We start from the raw sequence: 12,864 nt of genomic DNA, 5'->3' as shown, positions 1-12,864 counted from the left end.
ATATATACCAAATTTTATAAAAGATGTATCAAATTATCTTTAGGATGTACCTTGGGTTCCAATGTCCATTCCAGGGTGGGGAATAACCTCTAATTCCTTCTCGAGGGTCCCCAAAGGAATATATGAACCATGGGAATGGAGATAGAGGTCTTGGTTCCTCTTAGAATGGATGTACTTAGGGTTCCAAAGTTCCTTTTGGGGTGGGCGATGATCTCTAATTTCTTATCGAGGGTCCTAAAGGAATATATATACCATGATAAGTATGATAGTGTTTCCAGTTCCTCTAAGCATGAATTTACCTATTTCTTTTAAAGATGTACCTATTTTTTTTTATGAAATTAATATAAAAGGTTACATATATTTTTTTATGAAAAATATATTTTCTTTAATATTTTATTTTAATTAAAAATTAAATATTTTAACCAAAAAAAAAGTTAGATCCACAATCAAGTTATAAATTATAAGAAAAATGATAAAAGCACCACCACTTATTATGATTTTGATATGATAAATTTAAAATAAAAATTATAAGAAAAATAATGTAAATAATAAAATAACATTACAAAGATATTTTTACTTTTACATGTGATATAATTTACAAAATAAATAAATATTTTGTTTTATATTAATATAAAAAATCTTATATCATAAACTTCTAAATGATAAAATAGAATTTTTAATTTAAACCTTAATTTATAAAATGTATTATTATAATTAATATTTAAAATCATAGAATATATTATTTGTGGGATAATATTTTCATTTTTGTCAATTGTATATTTTGTTTTTATTTAATTTGTTATATTAATTATTTATTATATATTATCATTTTAAGTTTAATATGTCAAAAAAATAATTAAAATCAATAAATATGAAGAAATTAGAGAGTAAAAAAAAATTAAAGAAGTTTTATGAGAAAATGCACGGGCATATTTGAAAGAATGTAAAGGAAATAATAATAATAATAATAATAATAACTATAATAGGTGATAATGGATTATGGTGGTACAAGAGGAAAAAAAAAAAAGTGGAAACGTGGCAAGTGGTAAGGGAGATATACTGATGTGAGATAAATAATAAAAATAAATAAGACATGTACTTGTTAACATGTGGTATTATTTTGGTGTGTACTTTGTCATTTACTTTTGAGGGTAATTGTGGAACAAATTTAAAAGTACTATTGGAGTGCATGAATAGACAATATTTTTTCCCATTTTACACTAAAATTAAAAAGGAAAAAAGTAAAGTTCTAAAATCTCATTTTTTTTTTTAAGTTGATGTATGATTACATGATTTCCCCTTAAATTTTCTCAATCAATTTGGGTTGGGCATGACCAAACAACATGAGCTTAAATATTGAATTATGATTATATCATATGCTTTTCATTTTTTAAAAAAGATATATAAGTTTATTTTTACCTTTGTACCATTATTTTATTTACTATTTAAATTTTGGTATAATTATATCATTTTTTTTTATAAAAAAATCACTATAAATAGATTTTTAAACATGCAATCCAATCAACTTGACTGACTAACTTGAATTTAACTCGATCAACTCAAGTTTAAAAAAATAAAGTTGGATTGAGCTTGGGTTAAATATTTATGGTTTGAGGTTGGGTTGGATTGAGATTCAGCTAATCATTTCTTAATTCAAGTTGGATTTCGATTAGTTATCAACTCAATTAAACCATCCAAATTGCAACCTTACAAAAAGGTAAATGTAACAAGTTTATAGAAAATATGTTAACAAAATCATGTTGCAAGAGGGAAAAAAACTTGAACAAGTATATTAGGGGGAAAAAAAAAAAGATGTTCTACAGCCAAAGATTAAATGTAGAGTACTTTTATATCAATTGATATTGGAAAAGTAATTTCATACCATCTCTAATTAATATCAATTTCTTGATTAATCTTAAAATTATGCTCAAATATAGAAAAATAAATTTAAATGGGGCAAGAATTACCTATTATTTTATCATATTTTATTTGAATATGTAGATTTAAAATTTTCATTTTTTTTTACCAATTAACTTATTACCTATTATAAGAATCCTATCACTCTTTCATTTTCTTCCATTTTTCCATTTTTTAAATTTTCATCCTAATTTTGATGATTTAATCAAAATACAAATAAGTTATTAAATATTATTTTATTAGTTTCAAACTGAGATATATATATATATAATACGATGACTTATATAAAAAGTTAATTTATATTTAATAAATTTTTATAAATTATGACTTTGACTTTAATTTTGATTTTCAATTAAAAAAAAGATGACTTATATAAAAAGTTAATTTATATTTAATAAATTTTTTTATAAATTATGACTTTGACTTTAACTTTGATTTTCAATTAAAGAAAAAGAAGTTAAGTTCATATTTCACTATTCTTTGTGATTTTATGACAATTCAAACAACAAAATTTCGTGATGAGTTTTGTTTTTATTTTTTTTTCTTTTCTTAGTAATTTCCATGATCTAAAATAATTGATTCTCTGCTTCTTCCACAGATTCAAGAGGAACTCTCCTATTTTTTCAAAATAAAAGCATTTAGGCACTAAATTTATTTTTCATTATTCCATTTAATTTCATTTTAAATGTGAAAAATTATATATATATATTATCATCAATTATAAATTAAGGACTATTTATCATCTTATGAAAGTCATCCTTTTAATTTTAATTATGGATAAAGGAATATATTTAATGATATATTTCCTAAGTTTATATAAAATCAAAAACATTTATTCATTGTATCCATCCCTGCATAAGTTGGACATGTTGGGTCCAATATTTGAACAAGTTTGTACATATATTTTCAATACTTGATTAAGTTTAGATTAAATTTTCTCAATCAATTTTGGTTGGGGCATGACCAAACAACATGAGCTTAAATATTGAATTATGATTATATCATATACTTTTCATTTTTTTAAAAAAGATATATAAGTTTATTTTTAACCTTTGAACCATTATCTTATCTACTATTTGAATTTTGGTATAAATATAAGATTTTTTTATTAAAAAAAACACTATAAATAGATATTTAAACACGCAACCCAATCAATTTGACCAACTAACTCAAATTTAACTCGATCAACCCAAGTTTAAAATAATGAAATTGGATTGGACTTGAGTTAAATATTTCCGGTTAGAGATTGTGTAAGATTGAGATTGAGTTGATTATTTCTTAATTCAAGTTGGACTTCAATTAGTCATCAATCCAATTAAACCATCCAAATTACAACCTTACGAAAAGGTAAATGTAACAACTTTATAGAAAATATGTTAACAAAATCATGTTGCAATAGGGAAAAAAAAACTTGAACATGTATATTTGGGGAAAAAAGAGAGGATATTCTAAAGCCAAAGATTAAATGTATATCAATTGATATTGGGAAAGTAATTTCATACCATCTCTAATTAATATCAATTTATTGATTAATCTTAAAATTATGCTCAAACATAGAAAAATAAATTTAAATGGGGCAATAATTTCCTATTATTTTATGAATATGTGATTTAAAATTTTCATTTTTTTTACCAATTAACTTATTACCTATAATAAGAATTCTATCTCTCTCTTTCATTTTCTTCTATTTTTCCATATTTTAAAATTTCATCCTAATTTTGATGATTTAATCAAAATACAAATAAGTTATTAACTATTATTTTATTAGTTTCGAAGTTCAATTTTAAGGGCATATATATAATACGATATCTTATAGAAACTAAAATTTGACTTATAAAAAAAGTTAATTTATATTTAATAAAATTTTTATAAATTATGATTTTGACTTTAACTTTTATTTTTAATTATAAAAAATAAAAAATAAAAAAGAAGTTAAGTAGGAAATTTCACTATCCTTTGTGATTTTACGACGATTAATCAAACAACAAAATTTTCGTGATGGGTTTTCTTTTTTTTTTAAATAATTTCCATGATCTAAAATAATTGATTCTATACTTCTTCGACACATTCAAGACAATCGACCTCTCCTATTTTTTCAAAATAAAAGCATTTAGGCACTAAATTTCTTAATAAAAAAGACCTTAATTTTCAAGTATGCGTCTCAACATCAACAATAGAGCCAACTCAAAGCATCAACAACATTATGCAGCAAGACATCCCTACAAGCTCCCACAATCCCCCACAAGATATCCCTCCAGATGAACCAGATTTCTGAGGATCGACCTTATCAGAAGATGGCGGCGGTGGATTTAGGCCACTGGCAAGCCCACTAGGCAGCTGCAGTGGCGGCATTGAGGTGGTAGGAGGAGCAGCCTGATCAGCCATGTGACATGAGCCATCACAGGAACAATTAGTACTAGTCCTACTCCTACTACTGCTACTACTACTACTAGTGTTAGCCTTCTCTTCCACCACCATCTTCTGCATCACTCCGTCAACGCCATGGCATCGGATCGAATACCCGGAAAAGCAGATGTTAGGGCTGATGATCCTGACATTGTTCATAGAAAAGTTCCGCCGGCCATGGTTGGAAACTTTAAGGGAAAAACCAGGTTCCAAGCTGGGGAGCACAGACCCAGTTGGGATATGGAGAAGATGGTCGATGAGGAGTGGCGAGGGGACTGCATGGCGCTTCAGGAACTCGGATACGGCATAACCGGGTATCATAGTTTCCGAAAGAGTCCGGTCGTTTGGCATGAGGAAGGTGACATTGTCTAGAAAGAGGCCAATTGGGGACATGTTGATCAGCATTACAAAGGTGAAGTAGTTGGCCTTCTGCATCTCCTCAATGGCCATAATAAGGTTTTGGTTTCTTGGAGGAGTACTCTTCATGGAAGTGGCTGAGGATGATGAGGAGATGATGATGATGAGAAGAGCTGAGAAGATGTTGGGAACTGCCATATGAATTTAGGATAATTTTGAGATGGGTGATTGAGGGTTTTTTTCTTTTGGTTTTTGGTCTAGACTTTAGTGGTTGATCTTATTGTTTGGAAAGTGTAGGGTTGTTTTTGGGGTTGTGAAGTGGAGTTTAGCTTGGACATGCTTGTGGGCTGCTTCAACAACTATTGTTCACAGATCTAGCATGAAAAGTAATAGGACTTTTCTTTGAATATTTTAGGTTACCAAAGTTCCGTATCATGATCATATTATTCATACCATGATTGTATTAATTATATTATTACTCAATTTTTATTTATTTTGATCACATTATTCATACTTGGTCATGTTCTTGAAAAGAATTGTCACAATAACAAAAAAATTTGTTTTTGGGTAGTGAAGACTTATAACTCAAAATTAGATACTATTTGAAAATTGCTTTCGAGAATACTTCTAAAACATAGTTTTTGAAAATTGTACTTTGATGTTTTGTAAAATAAATGTCCATTTATAAATCTAAAATATGTTTAATATATTTTCTATGTTTTTAAATAAGATTTAAATTCTTCCTTTTCATTGAATAAAATATACGACAAAAATACATTAATTTTCATGTTCTCAAATACAACAACGATCCTTCTTTCTTCTAGCCAACTCACATGGCAGAAAAAGATACCCAAACAACCCAAAACTCAGCCAAGCTTGAGGTCAACAAATGCGAAAATCCAAATGATCCTCTATACCTTCATCACTCCGGTCAACCGGTGGCTAATCATGTTGGTAGTACATCTACTATGAGTAATCTCTCAGGTATAGCTTTCTATGCTCATGTTTTTGGCAATGCGTTGGATGCATTAGAGCTATAGATCATACGGTTTGTTCTACTAATTTATTGACTACGAAGTCTTGTGCTACAAATCGAATTGTGGATGTACCCAATGGAGCCATTATTACTGGCACACTCGTAGGTAGCATCAATTTTGCCAATTTTACATTGCATGATGTGCTATGTGTTCCTTCTTTCATAATAAATCGGATTTCTATTAGCAAATTTGTTCGCAATTCCCGTTGCCTTATCATATTCAATAATGATGCTTGCATGCTATAGGACCAACAATCGGTGAAGACGATTGGAGCGGGAATTGAGCTAGGAGGACTTTATAGCTTGGTACTCTGTGTACGCACAAATTTCGTAAATTTGGTCATGTGAAATTAGCAAAATAAATAGGAAAATAATGTGAACAAAATATTTATTGAAATTAAAAATATCGTGGGTATAATCTCAAAAATAATATTTTTTTCCAAAAGAATATTTTCTCTCTAATTCATAAGTGGCTTATTCCCGAATGAACTCGTTAAATGGCGAAGAACGAGTATAGTAGTTTTGTTGTTTACAAAACTTGTAGAAAGATTTGATGAAGCTTTCAGATAGGGATGGCTTTCAGATAGGGATGACAATGGAGCGGGTTTTTTCGGGTACTCGCCCCGCCCCTAATGAGACAGGGTTCAATTTTAATAAACGAGTTTGGGACGGGTTTGTAAAATTTTTTTTAAACCCTGGGCGGGTTCGGGTATTGCCCCGTCTCACCCCGCCTCGATTATATATAAAATTAATTTAATTTAAATTTTAAAATTATATTAATTTTACTATTTTTAATATATAAATAATAATAAAATATTGTTAATAAAATAATTTATAAAAAATACAATAATTTAATTATTTATAAAATATATTTATTTTAATATAATTAAAAATTTTAAAAGTAATTTAAAAAAAATTGAAAAAAAGAAGTTAAAACGGGGCGGGGCCATTAAATTTTTTAAATGGGACGGGGATGAAAATTATTTTGAAGGGTTGGGATTTTGAGGGGTTGGGACGGGGGCGACCCATCACCTTTGGATTTTCTCTTTTTCTGAAGTCACCTTTGGATTTTCTCCTTAAGCTGAATTTTTCTCCCTTCTTGATAAAAGACACATCTATTTATAGGTGAAGATAGAGAATTTAAATTTCAAATTCCTGAATTTTATTTGCTTAATTCAAGGGATTTAGTTCCTTGATTTTAGCAAATTTTCTTTTTCATCAAAAGATAATAATAATAATAATAATAATAATAATATTGATAATTATTATTATTCTTTTTATAGTTGGAGATTAGGGAAACTTATCCATAAGAGGATATTTTTTTATTATTATTATTCATTTTGAAAACTAAATTAGTGGTAATTTAATCCAATAATTTTTTTATTTCTACTTCAAGACACTTCACATACATGCATTGTCATGTGAATGGGATGAGTTTTGAAGTAAATTTTTTTTTTCAAAGAAATATTTTAATAGGAAGTTTCCTATTTTTTTCAAAAAAAAAATATTTCTTTCCCACTTTTTTCCAAATCCCCAATCGTTTTCCTATTTGTTTTACACTTTGAATCATCTTCCAATTCATTTTCTTTCTTACTTTACACTTTTAGTCCTCTTCCAAATCGTCATCTTTATATACATTTTTTTTATATAAAGGGGACAATAGTTGAGAAATTTGACTTGAACTTTTTCAGAGAGTTCTTTTGATTTTTAGGTGTTCTTCAACCCAACTTGAGAAACCCGACTTGAATTCACCATAAGAAATTTTCACCTCTTCAAACTTGTAAGTGTTTTTATTTATTTATTTATTTTATTTTATATATATATATATATATATATATATATATATATATATATATATATATATATATATATATATATATATTTTGGAGCTTGGTGGGTGTATGGCAAAGTCAATAGGGGAAAAAGCCTCAATGTTGGTTGCCTTGGGAGACGTCATCACTGGGCTGTATGTCTGTATATTATGTCTGTATATTGAAGTAAGGATGAGGGTTTAATATATATATATATAATCCATTCACGTGATCTCCTGAAAAGTGGATGGATATATATATATATATATATATATATATATATGAATGACACGAGATTTTTTTTTTTTTTTTAAAGGAAGGAAAAGACCTACCTTTTTCGAACGACCTTCTTTCTTCACATAGACGAATTTGATTTTAGGTAATTTAATTAATTAATTAATTATTTTAATTACCTTAATATTTGAGGGGAATTTTTAATAAAATTAAATATCCATAAAAAAAATATGAATATTTAAAATGTGACCCTCGTGTGACCAAGTCGTAGCCCTGACGCGAAGCGGTGTTGTATTTTTGGCACTTATGTGCTAAAATCCTCACCCATGCAAATTGGCTTGACTTGAAGGCATAGTGTTGTTCAAGTTTTAATATTTAATTAAAACTGGAATAATACTTGATATCTATGCAAATAAGTTATAGCCCTGATGCTACACGATGTTGTATTTTCGATACTTATGTGCTAAAATCTTCACCTATGCAATTGGCTTGACTTGAATGCATAGTGGTGTTTCAAGTTTTAACATTGAATTAAAACTAGAATAATACTTGGTATCTATGCAAACAAGTTATGACCCTGATGTTACATGGTGTTGTACTTTCAGCACTTAATATGACTTGAGTGCTAAGGTCTTCACCCATGTGAATTGGCATGATTTAAATGCATAATGACATCTAAAAACTTCAACCCATATTTTATTCATCTCTCTTTCTACCTTTTTTTGTGTAGGATGGCGGGTGACAACCAATTTGTCCATGAAGGGGATGAGTCATTTCCTAAGAATCAGTTCGAAAATGTTATTATTACTAGGGAGTCAACACCCTTTACCTTGACTATGCAACGAGATAATCACTCTATCATCCCATTACCTTTGCCTCATTCTCGTTTGGGTGATGAAGGTATTACTAACATCTTAAGTGATGTTCTAATTGAATCTCAAGTTCAAAAGACCACAATTGGAGATACAACATATGATGAATTGACACTTTTAGCAGTTGCAGGTTTAATTGTTGAACAACAATCTCCATGCCCTACTATGGTGGCTCCTTCTACTTCCATTCACACATTCGACGTCGAAAAAATCATCCTTAATGCCCAACGCCAAGCAACACTTATGATAGGAGAATGCATTAAGGAGATGATTATCAAAACTTCCAATGAGTGTCTCCCATTATTGAGAGGAAAAATTGATGAGCTTTTCAATGCTATCACGAAGATTGGAGTGGACCCTTCACCATTGAAGTCTCAGATTGAGAAGTACATGGAAAGTGTATATCACCTCGATGCAGTGCAACGCACCCATTCTATGAAGATATCTCCGGAAGTAAAAATCGAACGTTTAACTATTGTTACGTCTCAAATTGTGAATGCTCTAAACTCTGAGGGTGTACAAGCAAACCGTCGTCAATCATTAAAGGTTGACTTAGCTATTCTCAATGCTAAACAGGAAGCACTTAAGAAGGAATTGGAGCAACTAGGTATACAAAAAGAGCGCCTTCAAAACTCAATCTTGGAGATTGATGAGATTATAACCAATAAACAGAATGATGTTTCTCGCTTGAGGAAAGAACATGTCATTATCGCTCAAACCCCCGTGCTTACTGATGTCGATGTCAAGACTTTAGAGATACTTCAAAAAGCCTTAAGGACTCAACGTGACAAGCTTGCATGCTTGGTGTGGATGTGACCGTTGTACTTTTTTACTTAGTTTTAGCTCTCATTCTTTTCCTTCATTTATTATTTTCATTTTTATTAAAATGTAATAAAGTCTAGCATTTGTTAGCCAAATTTATTTATTAATAAAAATGAGACCTTTTTTTTTGTAGTAACTAAACTCAAGTAGTTTCCCTGAGTTGTCTACATGCCCTTCAAAGAGATGGGATCAAGTCAAACGTAGTTCCATTTTTTTTTTTCACTCTAACTTTTTCCAAGACTAAAAAAAAGATTTAATCTTGCGAGCATATATCCTAACTTTTGCCTAAGTCGCCTTTTCAGGTTTTCAACTTAGTGGACTTTTTTTTTTGGTGCGTCATACGCAGTTTATGCTCATGCGGGCTAGGAGCGTCACTTGTCTTGAATTTGATCGAAGGATGATAAATTTATGTCCTTGGAACAAAGTTTAATTGAGGGTCAAAGATGACTTATTCTCAACCAAACTTGTGAAGACTTTTCTTAAGCATTTTGGAAAACAAAAGAAGTCTTTTGAATTCGTCTTGATTTTTTTCAGCCTTAAAAGTGGATGAATGACACTTTTGTATTGTGTTTGATATTCTTCCACAAACTTGTTGAAGAATGTGTCAAGCTTGGACTTGATTTTAATCCAAGGGTGGTAAACACGTGTTCTTGGAGCAAAATTTAATTGAGGGTCAATGATGACTTGATCTCAAGTAAACTTATCAACAATTTCCTCATGTGTTTTGAAAAACCCAACATTGTCTTCTTTAGCTTTGAAAGTGGATGAATGACACTTTTGTTTGTGTTTGATATTCTTCTACGAGCTTGTTGAAGAATGTTTGGAGTTTGATTTTGACTTTTAAAAATTCATTTTTTTATTTAGCTTCTGAGTTGCATCTCCCTTTTGAGAATGTCTTATACTAAAAGAAAAGAACACTTGTATTTAAAGAAGTTGGAGATTTTAGTTTAGAATATCTGAATTTGACTTCTTTAATACAAAGAGTTTGTTCCTCAGTTTAAGAAGTTTGCCAAAAATGATATTTTTTTTTTTTTTTTACTATAGTTTAAGTCTTGTAGGATATGAGCAATATGCAGTTTAGGCTCATGCTTTAAAGAGCATCATTGGAATGTCGAGGTTTGAAAACAATTGTAGTAAAATTTGATATCATGCTCTTTTCATAATCATTGGTGAAAGTGATGGTTGCACAACATGTTGCACAATTGTGGCATTTGTTCTCAAATTGTTTTGCCCCCTTTATTTTTGTAGCATAAAGTGATGGATTCCTATATATCTTGATCAATGCAATTTGTGTTACCTCATAAAGTTGCAGCATTTCATAGATACCAAAGAATGAGAGTAAGCATTGTAGATTTTCTATTTGGTTATCATAATTCATTTTTATTAGTAAATACCTTTTTAGAGTTTAGAGGGATGTTACCTTATGATACATTCTCAATAAGTAATTTAACCTCCAAATTTAGATTCGATTTTTACAAATATACCTTTTCCTTAAAAAATGAGCCACATATGACCTTATTTCTTATTTTGTTTTCCTTTTTAAAAATAAATGATAAGTCCAACTTTTCAAAAAACAATCAATTTTTCACAATAAAAACAAGTATCACCATCAGGTGAGGATACACATTAAAAATACGGATCCATAACGAGTTTTTCAATATTAGACTCTATTAAAATAATTCATCATTCTTAGTTTATGATTAAATTAATTTTTAAATATATTTATTATGTTCCAAGCTAAAAAAAATTTACACATATTTTGAATTTTAAATCCAAGTTGATTTCAAGTAATTCTAAAATAAAATTAGATTTAAGACTTAGATTAACTTGTATCCAATTGATAATCTAAACCGATCCAAATTGACCTTAATAAAGCTTAATTTGATTTGGGTTTTCCATCACTAAAGGTGGGTTCAATTTTGATTCAAGTATAAAAAAACCATATCGGTTTGGCTAATTTTCTAATAGCTCGAAACTTTTGGATCAAATGGGTGACGATCAGTTCAAGAAAATTGCTGCATGAGCACATTGTATCAGCAATGTTGTCTACCAAACAAACAACACTCTCTCCCAAAGATGACAAGCTCTCTGTACCAACCTGCAAAACCTACCAAACTACTCCACAAAACACAAGACACAAGACACAAGACACAAGACACAAACAAGCATGGAGACACAAGTCATTGCCAGGGGATTTGAGCAAAGAGAGATGCTGAAAGTTTATGTTCTATGACACAAAATTATTTGACAAAGAGAGCAGGGGAGGCGGGTGAGAGTGACATATGAAGTGTGTTGCCAAGGAAACAGACACCTACAAACCCTTCAAGTTTAATATAGTATAGTGTAGCTTAAGTAAAGACTCTGAAAAGGAAGAATTCAAGCTGGAAGTGACAGAGAGATGGGAAGTGGTCAAGGTTCAGGCCAAACAAGAAGGAACAAATGATTGAGTTCAAGTTAGATAACATTTCAGTATCAGTAGTAAATACTAATTGACCATGTCAAGTCTTAAACAGCACCTGGACGGCAGGAGAATTTCGTCAAATCCTGGTTTTTTTTAATCATTCACACAGAAGAAACATATACTTGAGTTCAAGTTAGATGCCATTTCAGCAATACTACTTATGATGACCATGTCAAGTCCTAAATAGTACCTGGACGACAGGAGAATTTTGTTTTTTGGATCACCCACAAAGAAGGAACAGACACTTGAGTTCAATTTAGATGCCAATTCAGCATCAGTACCAAATACTAATTGACCATGTCAAGTCCTAAACAGCATCTGGGCAACAGGAGAATATGGTCAAATCTTGGTTTTTGTTAATATTCACACAGAAGTAACAGATGCTTGAGTTCAAGATAGATGCCATTTCAGTATCAGTACTAAATACTAATTTGACCATTTCAAGTCCTAAACAGCACATGGACAGCAAGAGAATTTTGTGAAATCGCTGTTTTTTGAATCATTCATGCAAAGGAAGAAATACTTGAGTTCAAGTTAGATGCCATTTCAGTATCAGTAGTAATTGATACTGAAATGCCGGTATCATCCTAAACAGCACCTGGACAACAGGAGAATTTTGTCAAATCCCAGTTTCTTTTGAATCATTCACACAGAAGGAACAGATACTTGAGTTACAAGTTAGACACCATTTCAGCATTACCACTGATAATGACCATGTCAAGTCCTAAATAGTATCTGAACAACTGGAATATCTTCTCAAATACAGGTTTTTTGGGTCAGTCAGAGGGGAGAACAAAACCAGGCATGCATACAGCTTTAGTTTTAATTGTCAGCTCTACAGATCGATCATCAAAGAATGAATCTAAGCACAATTCCTTATCCTCTATATGAAACAATTAAATCCATACCACCATCATCGACATGCAGTGGTATCATGTAGGAATTCTC

At 30.1% G+C, this 12,864-nt stretch overlaps 1 protein-coding gene across 1 annotated transcript; it reads right to left on the bottom strand.

Moving 5' to 3' along the window:
- Positions 1 to 3,970: 3,970 nt before the first annotated feature.
- On the bottom strand, positions 3,971 to 4,930 carry LOC117934303 (FAS1 domain-containing protein SELMODRAFT_448915-like). The gene has a single exon (XM_034855986.1). The coding sequence runs from the start codon at positions 4,876 to 4,878 to the stop codon at positions 4,102 to 4,104; it is 777 nt and encodes a 258-aa protein (XP_034711877.1). The 5' UTR covers positions 4,879 to 4,930; the 3' UTR covers positions 3,971 to 4,101.
- Between the last annotated feature and the right edge of the window lie 7,934 nt (positions 4,931 to 12,864).

Source organism: Vitis riparia, chromosome 16, assembly GCF_004353265.1.
Source record: "Vitis riparia cultivar Riparia Gloire de Montpellier isolate 1030 chromosome 16, EGFV_Vit.rip_1.0, whole genome shotgun sequence".
NCBI classification, from domain to species: domain Eukaryota; kingdom Viridiplantae; phylum Streptophyta; class Magnoliopsida; order Vitales; family Vitaceae; genus Vitis; species Vitis riparia.
The sequence above is the reverse complement of the archived record's forward strand: the minus strand, read 5'-3'. Positions and strand labels throughout refer to the sequence as shown.